The following is a 21,775-nucleotide window of genomic DNA, read 5'->3' on the forward strand; positions in this document are numbered from 1 at the left end:
ACACTAAGAAGGGATTTTGAAAATCCCACCTGCGGGGGAGAGGGGAGTTAATCTACTTAAATTTTCCGACGTTTTGGCAGAAAATATGGGATGATAAAACAAAAAATCTAGCAACCAGTTCTGTAACTTTCTAGGCTGTTATGAGCGTTTATTTTAAAAATCGCTTTAATTGTAATAAATAAAATTATATGTGGCGCCATCTGTTATGAGATTTTGTTATAAACATTTTGTATATTTAATTATTATAAAATTGCAAAGAACTTAATTTTGAAGATAGAGATGAGTTTTATAAAGTTCTGTGAATGCTAACAAGTAAAATCATTGTCATCTCTCACGAGATGTCACGTGACCACTCCTGTCTCCCCTTCCCTGTCGAGTTTTCATTACCAAAAGTTAATAGCATCAATGCCCCTTATACACAGGCTAACGTGACAAATGTCGTTACTTAATTAATCTTCACTGCATCCTGAGATATTGAACGAAATAGACGCCAACACTCCCTTCACACATACATATCCACGGAATTTTTTGAGTTTTTGGGGTTCAGAGGGTCTCAAAATGTGGAGATTTGTAAGGAATAAAAAAACTCGGAGGGTTAAATTTGACCCTCCGAGTTTTTGGAATTGGCGTTTTGGGACCCTCTGAACCCCCAAAAAACTGATACCTTTTGTGTTTCACGTAATATTTCAAGATGGGGTTAAAATAAAGAAACGAAATTTTTTATGGTAATTTGTATATAAGGGATATTGATGCTATCTATAGTTTAGTGGTTAAGGATGGAGGGGTGTCACGTGTTATATCTCGAGTGGGGTGGTACTGGACGATTTTATTCATTAGTAATTATAACTTAGGAAAAAACTCTACCCTCAAAATTACCTTTTTTGCCTTTTTATAATGGGCTGCAATTTGAAAAAATTGTGAGCCTATGAATTCCAACTGTCGTCTGTTGGCTGTCTGTTTCCTCCCTTAATCTCGTGATTGGTGTTAGATAGATGAAAATCGAGATCCGATGTGGAAAGCTTAAGGACAAAGACCCAATTAACAATATACAAACTTCCGGTCTAGACCGAAAGTCACGTGATTTCAATTCAAATTTTCTCCAGAACGGAGTTACATAGATGACCGGCATGACTATTGTTGTCGGAAAAAGTATGATGTATGGGAGCGAGACACTATTAATGTGAGATGGAGAGCATATATTTTAAATTAAATAAATTAAAAATGTGTTTTCAAATTTCAGCCCGACTTTTGCTGGTTATTAATAATAGACGTTATTAAAAAATAACTTATTCAGATGACGCTAACGTTGCTGGATTTTTTTAGCTAAAGCGACGGAATTATATTCGAGTTGCAGTACATCGGCTCCATTCTTATTCTGGGAATTACCCTAGACTAAAATTCGGTATTATTTATAAATGACACACACAATTGTATAACAGTAAGAATAAACATTAAGTAAAACTAAATATAAAAATTTATTCAGATTCAATAACAATTACATTAAAGATAATTGAGACGATCGTCTTTCGGACTTTTCAAATACGTCAATCTGAAGAAATTTCGATTAATTTCATCAAACGAAATTCTACCAACTCTGAAATTTGCTACTTGAATTTTATTCTAATTCCATAGATTCTCGGATAAATTACAAGAATTAACACATATTTGTATATAAAATAAGATTATGGGTGCACGGATGTGAATCTCAGCAGTATACTGTATAATACTGATTATCGTATCTACAATATAATGTACATTCTGTGAATAAAATACTAAAACAATTTTTTTTTAATTTTTTTCAAATTTCATGAGCAACGTCGATTAAGGCAGGGTGAGGTACCGTTGGTGAGTAATTTCAAACTAATCTTTCTTCGATTCTGTAAATGAAAAAAATGCACGAGTTAGAATACTGTTAAATTCATTTTCAAAATGTAAGTATTACTGTACTGTATATTGTGTTGATATTTACAGTACAGAAAGATAATTGTGACGCAATAAAGTATGTTTCATGATCTCAACTTAACCTACCGCAACTGAGTCTAAGTGTAGTCCATTTTGTTCTATCACGGTAAACTAATTTTGGTGGTGGAATGAGACTAGTAGGGGAACCAATTGCTGCAAATTCCGCTTCGATCATGGCGTCCATATTTAGCGTTCCGTCTTCTGCGGAATTATCAATCCAGGATATTTAGTTGCGGCTTAGTTTGAACGAATTTCTAGCGAACTCGTAACTTACCATTAAGCATGAGAGCCGGTTTTTCGGGGTCCAGGCTAGTTGTCACAGTGCAAATATCGTCTATATGATCAAAACTGGACGGTTACGTCATCTAGGATTAGGTTCCTTTATCGCTCGCCTACATTACAAAATTCGAATAATATCCGTTGCATTGTGTTCCGTTAGTTGGCGTGTAGGAGATTTACACCGAGTCGCGTAAATTTTGATGTGCCATGTCTTGTGCCATTTGAAAACTTAGTTGTTACTTACCATTAATTAACTACTAGCATTTCCTATTAGGTGGGTCCTTAAGGACCCACCTAATAGGAAATGTATATATGCCTATATAGGACCTAATGTATATATACATTATGAGCAATCGAATTTTCTATTTAGAAATTAGGAACTGTGAACCAATTTGCAAAAGAAGTACATTTATGGCAAATTGTCACAATGATTGACTCATCAGAAGAGGAAGAAAAGATCCTCTGTTTGGTTTGTGGTGAGAGTTTGGTCTCACGAGCTATGTACAGATGTAAATCCATATTATGTTCGTCACAACTGTGACTGAAAACGATATGTAAAGATTCGAGTTATTGCCTTTCGCAGAATAAATAATAGTAAATTGGTAGTCTATTTTCATTATAAAATTGGCACAAGTAAATATCATATTAAACATAATTTAACATAGCCAAAATAAACTCAGGAAATGCGAGAACTTAGGCTTCCTACACCATGTTGTTACAGGGTGACAGTTTCTAAGATAATTAATAACTATGACAAAAAATTATGAAATGATTATATATTTATTATAAACCAATCAAAACATATGTAGGTTCATGCATTTTCACTTAAATAAACTGATATTATAGACCCTAAAACTAGAAATGACTAAAAACTGTGACAATTAGCCCCGGTCTCCCTTACAATCAATTTCTTTCGACATACGGTTTGATTAGAAGCGAATTTACACTAGTCCATCGGCTGTAACTTCGTGCATGAAACGAATTGAAACGGCCACTTCATCACTGTACGCTACAAAATGTATCCCTCTGCGTTACCTGTTTCATTAGAGAAGCAATGGCAGTGTCCTAATAAAAAATGCGAACATCCGTTAATTATTATAAATTTAGTTCAGAAACGATTGTTAGGAAAGATTGACGATTTTGCGAACTATTTCTTGCTGAAGCATGCACGTAGTTACAGCAAACGAACTGCAGATGATGTTCAAAAATGCATCTATTTATTTCTATGTAAATAATAGAAACAACTCTGAATTTATTTCGAAATTAACTATGTACTGTACATGTAACGCGACGAATTATATTTTATGAAATTCTAATCAGGAGTTGTGTTGTCCTACTAAGGTAAGGTGGCAGCCTGCCGCAGTAAGGATTCGGAATCGAATCCATACGGGTCGAAAAACCCCAGGCATTTTTCGGCTGGTGGTCCGTCCGGATATGATGGTCCCTGTTATCTCGTCACTTGGATGTTGCATTGAGGATTGCCGGTTACCCGGGAGGGAAGAGTGGACCCAGATACATTCCCACTCCACCTTCAGATTTACCACTCCATTTATCATTCTGTGGTCATAGGGAATCCAGAATCTGATCCGATCCGCATCCTCATAATTCATTACGGTAACAATTGTGTATTTGTGTAATAAAACCGAAATTACGTGGATAATAAGAGTGTGAAATGCTAGTAATTTAAAGATTAAAATCAACGACGTTTAAATAGTGGAAAAGTGACGGTTACCCACCTGTACTTTTCTTTCCTTTACAGCTACGTTCATGTATCATCAAACGATCGGGATAGAAGGTTCTGCCACAACGTGGACACGGAACCAATTGCTGCAAATGACTCTGCCATGCCGCTTCGATCATGGCGTCCATATTCAGTGTTCCGTCTTCTGCGGAATTATCAACAGGATATTTAGTTGCGGCTTAGTTTGAACGAATTTCTAGCGAACTCGTGACTTACCATTAAGCATGAGAGCCGGTTTTTCGGGTTCCGGTCGCTTCATGTGAGGCGGCAATTTCTCGTTTTCTATCCTCCATTTCTTCAAACACTGTGGCTCGTGTATGGAAATGGATTTCGAACCAAATAGTCGACCGCAAATGTAGCACGTGGCCAAAGGTATCTTGCTGACCTCCTTAGAGCTGTCCTGCTATGGAAACAAAATGAAATTAAACGAAAATACTTTCGTAACGAGGAACGAGTAACGCTCTTACCACTAACTGAATATCCGATTGAGTTATGGGCGATTGCGGTGGCAACTGCGAGTGGTTCGAGTGGGCTTTGTTCACGTTGTTGTTATTGTTCTTGTTTCCTGTTTCTTTACAAACTCTCTGGTGAACTAACAGCCGTTCCGGAAAGAATGTTCGTCCGCAATTTGGGCAGGGAACCAAATTGGCTTGGAAACTTTGCCAGGACGCTTCATTAAACTCGTCTTTTGTCATGGTTACGTTGGTTTCTGGCTTCTGTGGTAAAGGTCTTCGCTGATTGGGAGAAAGAAGTTCGTTTTCGCGCTTCCAGCGCTGAAAATAAATGTTTCGATTTTAAAAGGTGGTGTCATTTTCATCGATTTGATAACTTTATTCTGAAAATAATACTATTTACAAAAATGTTAGCATAACATTTCTTTTGAAGTACATTGTCTACTTCTAATCGTTTCATCTACCGAATGTAAATAAAGAAAACTCGAATTTAAAAATTTACTTAACAAGGCGGATTCGAGAATGTAAAAATGGACTAAATTTATTTAACAAATGAATCTTAATTAGAGAATTTGTAGGAAGTGATGGGTGTCATTTGAGATTTCGGTTTATTGTAGCAATTTTTAGCATAAAAATCGCTTTACCAAAATAGATTTTGTCATTGGTTATCTCTTCCTTTAATAATCGCAGTCATTTGCATTACATCGGTAATGGGGTGATTCGTGCTGAAGTTAAGATAATTATAATAGAGTGAAAGTATGGCCATCGGTCAGAAATGACACCCCAAGATTTTTACATTTTTGGATTCGAGTGTTCTCAAAACGTCGAGAAAGGTAAAAAAAAATCTGGGAATTTTTTCTGTTTGTATGGATGTTAGTGTATGTGGGGGCAAGTTTTTGTTCATCCACTTTGAAGCACATTAAGTTACAACTCTTGTCCCTTTTGTCGAAAATTTCTGAAATTTTTCAGGGAGGTTTTCACATTAAGGAGATTAAGGCTATTAAACCTTAGTGGTTAAAGGTCGAGGAATGGGGAATTAGAGGGAGGATCATGTGTCGTATCTCAAGTGAGGACGTACTTAATGAAGATTTTACTCGTTAGCATTTAGTTTTTTGTATAAGTCGTCAGTACTTCAAAATTAAATCCTTTTACCCTTTTACAATAATTAAAAATATAAAACACTTTAAATAAAATCTCGTAACAGATAGCGTCGTACACAATTTTTAATTCTTGCTGGGAAAGTTACGCAACTCATTGCTGAAATTTTTATCAATAGAAAGCAATTCTTTCCAGCTTACGGATTCGAATCCTTTTCAGCTGAAGGATTCCAATAAATCTCATCCTGACTTTCGGCCTGTATTTGCTTTCCTGAAAATATAATTAAATTTCTATAATTTCGAGTTTTAAAGTTTTGCGTATCTGAACATAATTATATAAACACTTGTACAGTACTCATAATTATATATGGGTAAAAATTATTTTAGAGGGACGAATTTTATACTTCGGCTGCAAGTTTTTGGTTTTGTATGTAGGCTAATCAGACACATTTAAAAAGCAGTAGTGTAATATTTTTTACTTAAAAAGAGTGCTTTGTTATTATTTTAAAAGACTTTTGAAAGAAAGTTTAAAACGATAACTTGTAAATCATTGAAATCACAAAAGGGAACTGAAACAAATAATTTTTTTGTTTCCTTTCTGAATTATTCATATTAAAATGTAACTGCAATAATGCACATTTTTATTCTTATAACTATTGTACATCAGTACTAAAAAAGTATTGTTCTTATGATTAAAATCACTAAGATATAAAAACAGAAGCTTAAAAGTGATAACGTATAAATCTTTTGTAACTTATTTGTAATTTTTAACCCAAAATGGCTGCGGCAGTCAGTATTATCCGAGTTTTCGATTTTCCGAGATACCATTGATCCACATTAACTCGAATAATCGGGATTCTACTGTACATATATATGTACAGTACAATTATATATTACAGATCGTTATACACATCTTAGATAAATCTTGTAATCTATTATTACATCATATATCTTATTCCAAATTATTTTTTAAGACTTCTTGATATTTACTTTTAGTAATGAACGGTAGAATATACATTTAATTGAATTTTATCAGAAGCTATTTAAAGAACTTGGTATGAAGTACAATACATTTCTCTACATAACAGTAGTCTTTATCTCTTGTAAAACGAATACTTCTATCTCAACTTCTAAAGTCATTCTATAGCATTAATATATAGTAAAAGCAATTAAAATCTTCCAATTATATTGAAAGTTGTTTATTAATTCTCGTTATTTTATTATTATATTGTTTTAAACTTTTATTTATTGTTGTTTGTGTTTGGGTTATTATGTTGGTTTGGAGGTGAAAATCTTTGTCCTTGGACATTTTCTGTTTGTAATATAATAAAATATTTTTATTGCACATTATTATTAATATAAAAAATTATATCATAAAAGAAAACATAAGAGGATAATATTCCATAAAATCAGAATGGAAAATCTGGAACTTCAACTTAACATGACAGTAAGTTAAAAAAAGTTTTGGACTTTCCATTTAGTTTATGTTCATACTTTACAAAGAATTCTAAACATCACAAATTATGTAATGATAATTAAATTAATAAAATTAATATCTGGCGAAGTTCTATAGTGTTATATTTAACAGTATATTGAAGAAATATGGCAAAGGAAACATCAAAACTATGGTGATAATTCTACTAGAATTTACATTTGCGTCCGGCCAATAATATTTAAAACCCCAAGCTCTAACTAATTCTAAATCAATCGTTCCGACATTTTTATATCTTTGCTGTGATTTATTAAATTTTATTTTTCACTTTCCTAACATGACCATAATTTTTGTATAATGAAAATAATTTTGTCTTGCGTGACATTATTTCGAAAATAAACTAAAATAATTTACTTTTATATCTATCTATTTATTTATCACAGTAGTTAATACTGAATTATTGCGCGTTTAATAATACACATAAGAGGTGTTATGGCGTTGCCCGGCACTATTTCGCGGCACTCCTGAAACTGCCGTTACTGTATCCGGCACTCCAGTTGAAAACCACATTACTACATTTAACTATAAGTGCAAAACTGCCTTCCATAAAGAATTATATTCGGCCGAATAATTAATAAAAAAGTTTTAGTGGATAGGTTTGTCAGTTTATCTAGAAAAACACCTGAGAAAGATAGAAGAAAGATTACTGCCGAATATAATTCTTTACAGAAGGCAGTTTACACATATAGTTAAATGCAATAACTTCGAATCCGGTCATCCGTATAATTAATATAAAATTACATTAGTTTTAGCAGTTTCATTAAAAGTTATTTACTTCATACACATTTAAGAACTATTAACTAATGTTTCAAAATAATAATAATAATAAACAGATGGACTCCCATTTTTATTTTATTTTTTTTTTCAATTTTTTAAATAGAATTGCCTATTAGTGAATGTATTTTGTCACGTAATATTTCTATTTAGAGATACGCTTTGCATTTAATATGATTTTTAAGTTATAAATTCATTCGTAACTATTGACTTAAATCTTTTCGGTCAATCAGAAATTAATGTAAAAAATTTAAAAATAAATAAGTAGTCATGTTGTCTAACAAAGCCGCTTTAATTAATACAGCTGGATAAGCAAGCCAAAGGCATAGCCCGTTACATTTGAAACGGACTGTCATTGGTTTGTATTGTACTGTACTGTACATCCGGCTGTATTAAAGCCATTTTACTAGGAAACGTGCCCAATATATACAACTTTAATCAAATTTTCATTAAAAAGATTTGAAAATTAAACGCATATAAACATTTATTTGTTTTTTTCTTAAAGTTTTTGGGGATTCTACATATTAAAATAAATATATATTTTTCCGGGACTAATTTAACAAAAATTCTATTTTTATCATTAAACCTAACAATAGTCATTAAGATAAATGATTTTTCATATCGAATACTATTTTAGCAATCACTAGTAATAAAATAAATAAAAAAAATTGATTGAAAATTAAAGTAATTTTCTTAATTGTTACGCTGCAATTCCACTCCATTCCAATCTGATTGAAATTAAAGCTCATTTTAAGATGAATTTCAATATAATTTGGATAAAATTTGACAGGAAGTCATTAATAACGAGGGAAAAAATATTTTCAACGATATAGTGATTAAAGTGTATAATTTTTATAATATAAGAATGTAAATGGGGGATTAAAAAAAGTCATCTATTGTGACGGATACAAGGGGATAGCTACAGGGATTTAAGCTTCCCCACTGACATAAAGAAAAATAACAACATTTATTCTTTAGAACTTCAAAACGTTGGTTTTAAAAAAATATTTACGATGACAAATACTATTTACCGGACTATCCGCGATACAATCGTCGTGCACGTGTTAATAAAATGTACTTATTAATTATTCAAAATTTTATTCAAATATTTCAATAAATTTATCAGTAATATTTACAAATACAGGTTATAAAATGATTAATGGTCAATTAATACAATTATGAAGGATGAATATTGAAATGAATAGATGACAGATGAAAAAATGTTTAAAACATGCAAATATTAACATAAAATTTGTAATTATTTCACATATTTTCACAATGTACAATGAATGTATGATGAACAACAAACCTTTCATTTTATAAATGGATAGTGTAAAATCACACAATGAAATTCAACATGTGTATAAGGCACTACAATTATTAAAAAATATATATATATATGTATATATATTTAAAATAAAACCAGTAAATTTGTATGCACAGTTTTTATCTTCAAAGAAGTTAAAATACTTTTGGGAAAATAAGATATGGAACANAGGTGAGCCGTTTACAGCCCGGCACACGTATTTGTAAAATCTAAGTGACTCATACAACGTGGAATTCATATAAAACGGAATTATCAACAGTGTTATAGGGGGGTCGACTTGTATACGAAAATATAATAGTTATCTGGTTATAAACAATGATAAGTTACTAAAAATTTGTAAGTTTTAAGTTTTGGGGTATTTATATATTTGTAAATAATGTTAAAATAAGCTTTAAAGATATACAGTATATAGCTTTTAGTTGTACACTGAAGAGGCGCGAAGATTGAATAACATCTGTGTCCGAAATGCATTTGTACTTTAAGTAAATTGTCCAGGAAGGATTGAGCCTAAATGTGAAATCCGGAATTTTTACCGAATTTTCCGATTAATATCCCGCATTTTTCTAAACCCCCAATTAAATTTTCCTTTAAATTCTAAATTAAAACCTAACTTTAAAAAAGGGAAAAATTCCAATCTCCCCTTTCGTTCAAAGTAAACATCCGTCCATTTTGAAAGCAATCCCACATTCCAACTCCTAAGTTGATAGTTAGCATGGGCCCGGGGACAACTTTGACCCATCCGCGTACCATTTACCTCACAACAATTGGTCACATGACCATTCTTCCACTACGAAACTATAAAAGCCACTTGCTTCCCCCTCTCGGGGGGAGTCGTTCATCCGCCATCACTTCAATACTGTGTCCTACGAATATTATATCCTACAAATAATTGTCCTAAGAATCTTATATCCTACGAATACTGTGTCCTACGAATCCTACGTGATCCTTCAAATATTACGTCTAATCGTATTTTCCTCAACGAGAAACATAAATTTTTTCCTCAAAGGATTATCATCAGAAAGAGGTATGGAACAACTTTTTGGAACTCTCTCTCGGCCCTTCGCGTTTTAGGGACTCAGATTTTTTCCTTGAAATTAGTTATTGTAATATCTATGTAGCTAATAAATCGTTGTTATCTTGTTAAATTGGTGTCCTCTTTTACTCGTATATTGCCTGTCATCTTACCGACGGCACTCCTCTCTCCGCCACTCGACCCGAAACATTAAATCCCGTTACCGCGGGAAAGGGAAGAAGAAACATTTAAGCCATCTTGACAGTGAGCAGGTTTAACGACCTGTCGCCGGAAAGGGAGACCAACCTCCCCGGCGGATCACATAAATGTAGTTGGATAAATAAAAATTTTATTTTCATATGAACTTCAAAGAAGTTACCGCTTCCTTCAAAATACAAGGGTATTTTTTTCTTCTTATTTCTCCGGATAGTTTTTTTTATAAAGTGTATCTATTTCTGCTGAAATATTGTTTATAAAATGAATCCTTCAATATTTTATTCTATAACTTCCATATAATACCATCTGAAACATTTTCTGATATTTTTAATTTTATAGAAGTAATAAAAAAGAGCTACGTTAAAAAACATGTTTTAAATTACCAATAAAGGAGACCTATTAGAGAAATAACGGAAATAAATAGCTACAAATATAAATATTTGAAATACAAAAATTATTCCTAGAAATGATACTTGATACAATATAATTAATACATTCAATAATACTGTAAGAGCATTTTAACGCCAATTAACACAAATAATTTGTTATTATTTTGTATTTAAATCTATATAAAACAGTTATATATTAATAGAAAGTCCCTTAAAAAGCCCCAAAGCTGAAAGTCCATATAAATCAAAACAGAGAGATTGCAGTAATAATGTACTGTACGGTACAGGATATCATCAATCAAATAATATAATCTATGATGAATTCACATAAACTTTTTCAATAAAGAGGATCATCTTTTGTCCAAATCCCGCAATTGAGGGTATTAATATTATATTGAAAATGGATATGGTTTTTATTTATCTACGAAAAGATTTTCTTTTAAATTCATTTAGAAACTGTAACTTTTACTTCAGAACTAATCGTTATATTAGGATAGCAATAAAACAAGATATTCCCTCGGATTTTTTGGGAAAGTTTCGATTTTTACGAATATAACAACCTCTTGTAAATAATCCTGTAAATTATACAGATGAAAAGCCAGAGTTATAAATTAAGGTAAAATAGAATAAATATAATTCAAAATTAGCTCTGTATTCATAATTTAAACATGCATCTTTGAAAACAGATTTATAATCTAATAATTAGTAGTTGTACAATTTTTAGAAAACGTACGAATGAGATAAATATATGCAAATGGAGGCACGACCGTCAATCTGATAGTCAAATGTGATTGCAACAAGTTATTTTGCGTGACTAACGATCGTACGCTGTTCTGTTTGCCTTCTATTCGACTGCATATAGCCAACTGCATATCCCCCCACTTCTATGATAAAGAAAAACCTTCCGTCATACATATATATAGGCCTATATATATTTTATCTATAAAAAGAAATTTTGGGATTTTAAAAAACTGTTACAATGTTATAAATAAGAAAATATACAAAATTAATAATTTATTTAAATCGAAATTACTCGTATTATTTTATTCTAGTGATTTCTATATTATATGTATTGATGACCTGTAAGCTATTCAGAAATATGGGGAAAAAATTTACACGTTGATTTTTGAAAATTTTTTATGTCGTCTTATTCCTATTTTTAACAATTTACTCTCTATATTGTTTGTTTGACTACATTATATATTAAATGATAATTTTCATAAACATTACGATCTGAATATATTTAAGTCTATTTATTTAGAAAATTTATAAATACAGTATTGTAAATAATGTTTGTAAATATTATGATAAATGTACGACAAATATTTATCATGAAATCTGTTTTTATCATCTATTTCTAAATAATGGAAGCAAAGTATGGTATTTTAAAATTAGTTTTACTATATTATTAATAAAAACTGTATTGAATTATATGTAATTTGAATATAAATAGAATTATATAAAAATATATTTTTTTAAATAACATTTTCATTTAAGTTTTTCAACCCTGCAATTTCAATACTGTACTTTTGTATATTAAAAGAGAAATAGGAATAATTTTATAAGGAGATGCGCTAATTACATATCAATTTAAGAAAGAATAGAACAAGGTCAAACTATATCGATTGCCAATATCATACTTTACTAGAATCGATACGGACGGAGTACCTAATTATATACAGTACCTTATAAGATAGAATGTTATATATTTCGTAATAAATGTGTACTGTACATCGATAAAATTTTCTATATAAGTGTATACGTAATTTATAAATATATGCTTTAGAAAGTTTGGAACGTACAGATAGAGGGAAGGCTCTTTCCAGAGTCAGGGATTCCCAAATTTAGATCTTTTACGTAAAAATATGAAATAAAAAGTCTTTTTATTTCTTTTATTGACTTTATTCGTATATTTTTATGGCTTTTAGAAAAGAGTGAGTCCCGTAGCCTATACGTGAATGCTCTCATCTGTTAGGCGCTGTATATCGTGAGAAGTTACATATTTATAACACCAAATATACAGAAAATTGGTGTAAATACTTTAAAATCGATAAGTATCGAGTGAAAAGTTGGGATATAATTACATTTTTCGCTTCACTCTAATATAAACTATAATTTATTTTACGATAAAAAAGAAATCGATATTTTCTCACGGATCAATCTAGATTTTGCCGATCGATTGTGGTGACGACATTCCCTATACCATTTTATAGAAGATTAATTTCCGATTGGTTTCCGTAAGCTTCTTAAAAGCAGAACGGACTTTACTTTCGTCGGATGTTTGTCAATACATAACCTAGCAACAATGTGTTTACTTTAAAAGGCAAAATGCTTGCGAAGTTTTGTTACCTTGGATGCGGAACCAAAACAAAAACCAAAGGATTGTTGACGAATAATTGAATTTAAAAGCGAAAAATTATATTAAAAATTCATTCTCTTGTTATTATTAAATGAAAACGTTTTCAGGTGTTGCAAAATATTCATTTAATTAAACGAGTAAAATCAAAAAAATCTAGGCCTATCGAGTTCTAGGCTTAGAAATTCGATAGGCCTAAATATACCTTCCAATTCTCTTCTTTTAATGTTTAAAATAGACTAAAATTGGAATTTTTATCGCTTATTCATTCGTTAAATTTCTATTACCGAGCAATAAATTGAATTTTCTGTACAAAAAAAAAAAAAAAAAAANATGAAATGATCGAATATTGTATCGAACGTTTCTATTGGTTAAATTTAAAAAAAATGAATACCGCAGTAATATACTAATATTGTTTTATTGGCCAAAAATACAATTTATTATTATTACTTTAATTTTTAAATTAAAAATTTAAACGTCTTTCGAATAATTTTTCATTTTATTAAAATTATTCTGAATTTAAATTGTATTAGTTACTATTGCAATTTAAACTTCAAAACTATTTTAAAATTAATTCGTACTGTAGATTATATTTTATTAATTAAACTAAGAAATTTTTAGCAATTTGAAGAATTTATATTAATAATGATAATAATTGAAAAAAGGCTTAAAATTAACGTTAATAATAATTCGATGACGCGCGTGCGTATTAAGAAAATTTAGCAGACGATAACGAATATAAAATTTAAAACGCTAAATATATATTTGCCGGTTATAAAAAATTACTTCCAATTTGAATATTTGTAACATTAATAAATATAATTTCCCAACAACTTCTTTGTATTTTAAATATAATTGTAGGAAAAAAATTGAGATGACGTCATTAGGCGGTGGCTGGATGTTATCCAAGGTCAGGGTTACTATACAATTGTCATTTAAATCAAAATTTTTATTAAATTTTACTGTTTTATCGACATAGTTTTCAACAAAATGACACTTTGTGGTAAATCCTACAATATTTTAATTAATTAACTGTATTTTATTCAAGAAAAAAAGCAGTTTTGAAAGTTCGGATGTGGTCAGCCATTTTGACCTTGAACTGATTTTAATTCTTAAAAGTAAAGAAAAAAAACTAATAATAAATTAAAATTAATAATAGTCCAAATTATAAATTATTGTTCCATTTAATATTTTTAATTTTAAATATTACTATATTTACATAAAATTATTACACATTAATGGCAGGATACATAAAAATTTATTACTTTTAATGTTTAATGGATGGACCTAAAGAGAGTTGGAATTAAATTTAAATAATCTCAACTTCTCTAAAATATATTTTCTTATTTACTGTTTAATTCGAATTCAATCCCACGATGATGATCATTTAATTAATATTGTATTTGTTTTTTTAATTACGGATTGTATTGTGAAAATCGATTGTACCGTAGTCTGTGTGATTTCTATCGAGTGTCAGACTATTAACAACAACTGTTTTTGTAGAGGAAGGTCGATGTTACTATAGCAACAATATCATCGCATTTTCTTTTTATTCATTCAATCAAGTAACTTTCAAAAATTTTTCACAATTATTTATCATACATGTCTAAACAATACATAATACTCAATATCAAATCTGTTAAAATATAAAATTAGTGATTACATTTATTTAAAAACAATAAAATGACGATTCTCTTATCAATTTATATGCATATACTTGTAAAGGTTACACTACTATGCTATAATATTAATGGAGCGATTATGCTGTTTTAATTATGAGAATGAACTATATTAATTATAAGTTAGACACGAAGAGGTTACAAATTAATTCGCAATTAAAACAATTCGAGCTGGTACTAAGAACAAAAATTTTAATACATATAATTAAAAATTATCCGAGTAAAATCTAAAAACTGTCGTTAAATTATTCAAAATATAATGTTAAAATGAATTTTAAAACGAGTTATAAAATCGTTTTTTGTCGTCTATATTTAGCAGAATTTATTTTGATAGTAATATCATAAAATTAAATTTTTAATTATTGTTATATTATAATAAGTAAGAATTTGTAACAAATCCACAACTTACCTCCAAACAGTGAGGTTCGTGCAGAGGTAGAGATTTACTACCGAAAGGCCTACCGCAGATATAGCATATCAGTGCCCTAGGGCCTTTGGAACCTCCAGAATCTTCTACAGTCACTGCAGTGTCCTGGGATTTCTTTTTAGTTTTAGTTTTGTTAGATTCTTTGTCACTGACATATCCATCTTCCGTACTCCTAGTCATGACGTTTACTCTGGTACCGTTGATATTAGGAACGTGACTGTGCAATCTTTCGGGTGCCACACTGCGATTACAACTGTTACAAGGTGAAGGTATAGACTTGGACTCGACTTTGGTATTGGCTGGTTTTTTAACAGCAAATTTTCGTTCTCTGTAGTATTTCCTCTTTGGTTTAGGCTGAGTATTTTCTTGGTTTTTCTTTTTAGTCTTTTCTACGTCATCTACATCTCCTATAACAGGATGACTGATATTAGGTGTTGGCTTTTTTAACGTTTTCGTTTGCGGTCGTTCAATTTTCTCGGATTCTTCCGTGATTTCTGGTGTGGAGCGTTCCAAAGTACGAGTGTTCGGTCTGCTGCCTTTACATGTATCTGAATGATCGGCTTGACGGATGGCCGGTATGGTCACGTCACACTTATCGCACGTCCAAGTTTCGATATTTGTTTCACCTGTTTCTAACTGTCGTTTTAGACATTTTGGTTCGTGCAAGTTTATGGAGTTAGAACCAAATTCTCGTCCGCAGACATGACAGGTTACAAAACCCCTAGGTCCCATTGCAGTATGTCATCTCCGAATTAACATTTTCGAATGCCTTTTGACGTTCTTTAATCTGTAAAATGAATAAAATAAACTTTGTTAGTTTAGGTCTAAGTGTTCTACTAAACAAAACATCGAATGTTTTTCGTATAGGATAATTTTTTTTTTCGAAAAATTCAAATTACGGAATACGATTTGCACTGGAAACTTTTAAAGTGTAATATAAATATGTAACAGTTTTCGGTGTAAACCTAAATAGAATTACCGACAAAAATTTAATATTAATATAAGAATCTTTAACTATTAATATATGTATAAAATTTATTTGAAAAACTATGTCAAATATTTTTAGCAGACTGTCATTACTGTTCCACATCGGTGAATCCGAAGTTCTGAAAATTGATTTTCAATTAGTAGAGAAAGAAAAAAAACTTTAAATAGTTAACATAAATACGAATTTTTTTAATAAACGCCTTTTCTTTATTTCATCTATTTTGTTAAAGATGTACAATTGAGTTTGTCTTTTTTATAAGTTTTTATAAACTGATGTTTCACATTTTCACAATTCTCCATTTTTTCGAAACACATTATTTGATATATCTCAAATAAACCGTTACCATAAAAATAATAGATAACATAATACAATCGTTTTTTGAATGTGTAATGTATGATTATCATAATTTCAAATAAATAAAAGTTTTCTTTTAAAGTGAAATTTCCCTTCTTACGATGATATAACTAAATATTTAAGTTAATCGCTGTTTTACAGGGAAAAATATTTTGAACAAAGATGCACGTCTCTATTATTATTTATATTTGAAACTTTTACTTAAGTTATATTACATAACTTGCATAATCCTGTGGAAGTAAATAAACGTGCTTTCCTAACTTAGATGACTTGTAATTTATTAGAAATTAAGTAAAATTGGGGATAAAATTTACATCGATTCATTTATTCAAATTCATTCAGGTAAATGAATATATTTTATCTAAATTTATACTGTTTTACTTGAATGATAGGTGTACTTTTTTTGTATGAATTTTAATTCTATATAAATAGATTTTAGCAGTTCTATAATATATATTTAATAGTACAGGGTATGTGAATTGTTTTATTGAAACAACCTAGACCTATTTCAATAAATTTAAAATGACATGTCTTCTTTGCCATTTCTTACGTTGTTTTATAAAAATATTTAAATAATTTTTACCATTTTTCCTTTCTTTTAAATTTTAAATAATAATTTATTATTTATTAAAAAGTTTAAGCATAAAGTTTAAAAACTTTAAATTGTTTGTGTTTTTTTCCAAAATTTTAAATAACTTTTCTCTATTAATATAATTATAAGGTAAGTTAAAATAAGAAGACGAACTATTTTTTTCTTTTGTAGAATATTATTATTTTTGAATAAACTATAAAATGTTAATAACGATGACAATAAACGAAAAGTTATTTAAATATTTTTTAAATTAATGAAAAAAATTATATTTTATTTTATAAAAATAACGAATGATGATGATAATTTCTAAATTCAGTATTCTTATTGTATAATATAATTTAAAAAACAGCAATCAATTTTAAACACTATAAATTTCTCTTTTTGTGGATTAATGGATAAGCTATATAAATACAAATATATTAATTTTGAAGTATAGAGTAAATAATAAGTAATTAAATTACAAGAGAATATCTTCTTTTAAGCTTGAATGATAAGAGAATCAAGGTTTAAGCGAAGAAATTAAGAGGACAGTCAAATCATCAGGATCTTTTACCGCTGCGCATACCTTAACTTTTAAACTAAAGTAATGGAAATAATCAGGTAAACCATAAGTTAATAAATGGTATTATAATATCCATCGCGATATATTTAACTATAAAATATAAAGGAAAATTAAATTATTCAAAATATCCATTATTATTTCATAATATAATATTGTATATAGTCCACAAAGACCTACTTTTTACAAGAATAATGTAGATCATATTGAACTATCGATTATACCCGAGTCTTACATATAAATTACATCATGATGATTACACAAGATGCTTTAAAACCGCGAATAAATATTATTAATTAATTTTTAAATGTTCTTAGAAAATTTACTAATGTTTATACTAACTTACACTTGAATAAACGCTTTAAAACTAAGTTATTATTCTGTTATGCGTAAAGCCCATTATAGAATTATCATACTTATAGTATATAGTTGTTTTATATATATACTATATATTAATTTCTCATAATACTCATGTTATTTAATAATATTAACTGTTAAATCTTCATAAATTATTGTCAGATCGATAAAAAAGAGAAAATATTCATTTAATAATTTATGAAACGAATTGCATATGAATGTTGATGTCAGAATAATATTGTACGTTACATATAAAAACACAATCTGCCTACTAAATTTAGTTGATTTCCCGAATTGCAGATTGAATTATTAATTCTAAATCTATTTTAATGAATTCTGAAAGGTTAAATAAAAATAAAGTATTCTGAATTTTAATAGACAAATGTTTCATTCCCATACTTTTATAATCCCTTTTAAAATTTCGCTAAAATCAATTAATTCCAAGAAAATAACTTTGTATAACAATATAATTTCAAATTTCTTAAATGCTGTCAGTAAATATTGTTAATATATGTAAAGATTCATTTTAAAAAAATAGGTTGTTAAATATTGCTTGTTAGCATTAATTTGGTAAAAACATACAATAAGTACTGTAAAATTATTTTAATTAAAAGTTGTTATTTTATCAAAATTAATTATTAATATAATAATAAATTTATAACGTTATGTGTATAAACCATGTATAATATTTATGTAGATATACATTATAAATTATATGTAAAAGTTATACATAGTATTAGTCTTACACATGTAAAATTTATAAAAATATATATTTATACTTCAAAATGTATTAAGAATTTACAATAAATATTTCATACGTTTTATTGTTAGTCTATTAACAAGCCAAATAAAGAGCGACAAGTAATTTTTTGAATGAATTTTACGTAAATATCAAATTTCATAAATGAAAAATTCGATTTAAAAAGCTTTAAAATAATAATAATAACCAAACAAGATTTCAGGATGAGAATTTTTCCTTCTTATAACTTAAATTTCGGGTCAACTTATAAGAAGAAAAAGTTTTATTTAAAAACGCAAAATTCGTAACTTTTTCGAATACAAGAACTTTAAAAAACGTGTTACCACTAGCATAAAAACCTAGATTTAAGAATATAGAAAGTCTTACTTCAAGAATAAGTATTTTCAATCATAATTTTCTTGATTGATGAGAAATGATGCGGAACAGCTCCTCACTAACTTTTCTAACAGATCGTTTCACAGTGCCATCTACATAGACTATGTCGTAGCAAACCTTGACCTATAAAATTACGTTATCGATCAAATACCGAATCACTATAATAAAATACTGGCTAATATCGTAAAATACGCTCTTAACTTAGAAGAAAGAATTAAAAAAAAACTTTTTTAAGTTTTACTTAAATAATTCGCCTCTATAAAAACTTTTATATTTATTTTTTTTAATTATTATTATTATTATTATTTTAATGTTATTTTTATTTATTGCTATTTTCTTCCGTTGCAAGTCGCGTCAATCGTACGGTTGTTTAGTCGGTTGCTAGGCGACTGTGTTGATAAACAACGACGTGTGTCGATGTTCGATTGAAGTTCGTATGTTTATTTTAAAAATTAATACGTTAGAAACTTTTTTCCGTTTTAACACTTTTCAGAATTATGTCTAATCTGATCAGGTTAGTTTTAAAAAAATATTAACGTGCTGTTATAAAGGTTAATGTTCTTAATTGATCGAATATCGTCGGCACGATATGCTCATCGTTATATTGTTCTTTGTATTAATTCGTATGTAGTTTCTGTGTTAAATATTCGTTTTCGAATCTTCGTAAACCTTTTAACACAATTAAAATTTTCTTTTTATTATCCTTCGACTACGATGAAGTTTAAACAAGTTTATATTCGATAAAACTATGCACATCACGTTTTATAGCCTGCGTGTTATATTACGTTCGATTAAAATTAAAAGCAAAATTATTTAAATCGTAAACTAAAATCTATAAAAGTCCTCGTTTTATTCAATTTTGTTTGTAGAAATGATGTTAATTTAGGTATAACATGTGGTGTCAGTAAATGTTTAGAAAATAAAACTAGAATAAAATATTAATTCATATCCTACTTTACATGTAATTTTATACTTGTTCCGAAATAGGAAAAACTAGAATACAATATGATGTAACCACGTTGTTATGTGAGTTTTAAAGTCTTAATATAAAAAGGAATAAGAGGTGGTTGACAAAGAAGTGTTCACAGGGGATAGACAAAAAAGTTAACTAAATCAAATAGATGGGCTAAAACGAGAGATTTATTTCATAAAGAGAAAAACTGTGAACTTAAGAAACAAAAGAGAACGTATTAAGAAGGGCAGATATAAGCGGTGTATAAATGTTATGTCTGGATGATTTATAATAAAGAAATGGAGAAAACTAGTGCAGTAATACTTGTAGAAATGCTTTCGTTTGCATGCTGCAAATATACAATACAATATATATATATATATATATATTTATTTATTTATACAGACATACAAAAATCATATCATGCATATTATAGGCCTATATATATTTTATCTATAAAAAGAAATTTTGGGATTTTAAAAAACTGTTACAATGTTATAAATAAGAAAATATACAAAATTAATAATTTATTTAAATCGAAATTACTCGTATTATTTTATTCTAGTGATTTCTATATTATATGTATTGATGACCTGTAAGCTATTCANATGTATGATATGATTTTTGTATACATTGAATATTTATATATAGGCCTATATATAAGTAGAAGTAGTTCTCCTTATTTCATTAATATATATTTTCATATCTTTCACTAATGTAATACGTACGCATACGCATTTTTTATAGTTATCTATATATATAATCGAGACGGGTTGATAATAATAATCTATATATATATATATATATGGACGTGTTTGTTCCTATATTTCACTCTGCAGCCAAAACTACACATCGCACATGAATGTTGTTTGTGTGTGGTAGTAGACCCAAGTCTCCCATCGTGCACTATGGTGGTTTCGTCTCGATAGCTATAAGGGTGTGGGAGATATGGGGTTGAAAGTGGTTGACTTCGAAAATGTGTAACAATGGAAGTGTTCACTAACAAAGAAAGTGTTAAGAGAAAGCGGCGTGCAAGATTTACAGGCGCAGATGCGGTTTTTTGCGTTTTTGCGAGAATTCGAACATATTTTTAGACCCATGTAAAAATTCTTTAATTAGTTTGGAAACGGGGGACCTAATTCTTTCATTCTGTGAAAACGGGTAAGATTGGCTATAATTTAATCTTAATCTTAAATGTTTTCGAATAGTCGAAAATGTTTTGGAATAGTCAAGGACCGTAATGTGTGAATAGTGGGGATGACTTTTGGAGACGTGTGACGCACACGCTTCAGTTGATTTTTCATAAGTAAAAGTGTGCGAATAACAGAAAAAAGTAGAAAGTGAAGAGTGAATAGTGAAGTGTTAAAAGTAAAAATATAAAAAACAATGCCAAAGCGTAAGAAAGAATTTTTGCGGTCTCGAATCATATCGAAACAGAAATAATCAGACAGAAGAGCAACTTGAAAATTATAGGGAAACACATCGAATCAGACAAAGATTATGTAGAGGAAGAAAAACAGTCTTATATATATATATAAAAATATATTACATACAAATAAAAACCCAGCGAAGCGGGACCTTGCAGCTAGTATTAATATAAATTAAATAATGTTTTCTTCGTTATCACTAAAAGCA

General features: G+C 29.1%; 2 protein-coding genes across 6 annotated transcripts in view; one reads left to right on the plus strand and one right to left on the minus strand.

Moving 5' to 3' along the window:
• Positions 1-21,775, plus strand: part of LOC111640325 (cilia- and flagella-associated protein 161-like) — a 63,569-nt gene that overhangs the window by 875 nt on the left and 40,919 nt on the right. The window contains exons 1-2 of one of the 4 annotated variants that reach the window (XM_023386338.1): positions 14,524-14,662; positions 17,620-17,737. The exons of 2 other annotated variants lie outside the window; for them this stretch is intronic. In XM_023386338.1, the coding sequence (XP_023242106.1) occupies positions 17,724-17,737 (14 nt within the window). In that variant the 5' untranslated portion in view covers positions 14,524-14,662; positions 17,620-17,723. Of the gene's footprint in view, positions 1-14,523; positions 14,663-17,619; positions 17,738-19,658; positions 19,703-21,775 lie in introns of those variants that run through there. One more of the 4 variants, XM_023386337.1, reaches the window with a different exon arrangement.
• LOC111640322 (zinc finger protein 474-like) lies at positions 1,484-19,296 on the minus strand. 2 transcript variants are annotated; one of them, XM_023386334.1, is made up of 6 exons: positions 19,180-19,296; positions 15,186-15,990; positions 4,450-4,755; positions 4,199-4,382; positions 3,978-4,127; positions 1,484-1,877 (listed from the first exon to the last, which is right to left on the minus strand). In XM_023386334.1, the coding sequence occupies exons 2-6, from the start codon at positions 15,933-15,935 to the stop codon at positions 1,861-1,863; spliced, it is 1,407 nt and encodes a 468-aa protein (XP_023242102.1). In that variant the 5' UTR covers positions 15,936-15,990; positions 19,180-19,296; the 3' UTR covers positions 1,484-1,860. The 2 variants fall into 2 exon arrangements, with proteins under 2 accessions (XP_023242102.1, XP_023242101.1); XM_023386333.1 differs by having other exon boundaries at positions 4,199-4,385.

This window comes from Centruroides sculpturatus, unplaced genomic scaffold, assembly GCF_000671375.1.
Source record: "Centruroides sculpturatus isolate CEXI.00-Female unplaced genomic scaffold, Cexi_2.0 scaffold1414, whole genome shotgun sequence".
NCBI lineage: Eukaryota > Metazoa > Arthropoda > Arachnida > Scorpiones > Buthidae > Centruroides > Centruroides sculpturatus.

Bases quoted from the DNA above. Each gene is read 5' to 3' on its own strand.
- LOC111640322 (XM_023386333.1), bottom strand. From the start codon at position 15,935: ATGGGACCTAGGGGTTTTGTAACCTGTCATGTCTGCGGACGAGAATTT. The intron at 4,756-15,185 runs GTAAGTTGTGGA...ATTTATTTTCAG, and splicing joins ACGAACCTCACTGTTTGGAG to CGCTGGAAGCGCGAAAACGA. The intron at 4,128-4,198 runs GTAAGTCACGAG...ATAATTCCGCAG, and splicing joins ACCGGCTCTCATGCTTAATG to AAGACGGAACACTGAATATG.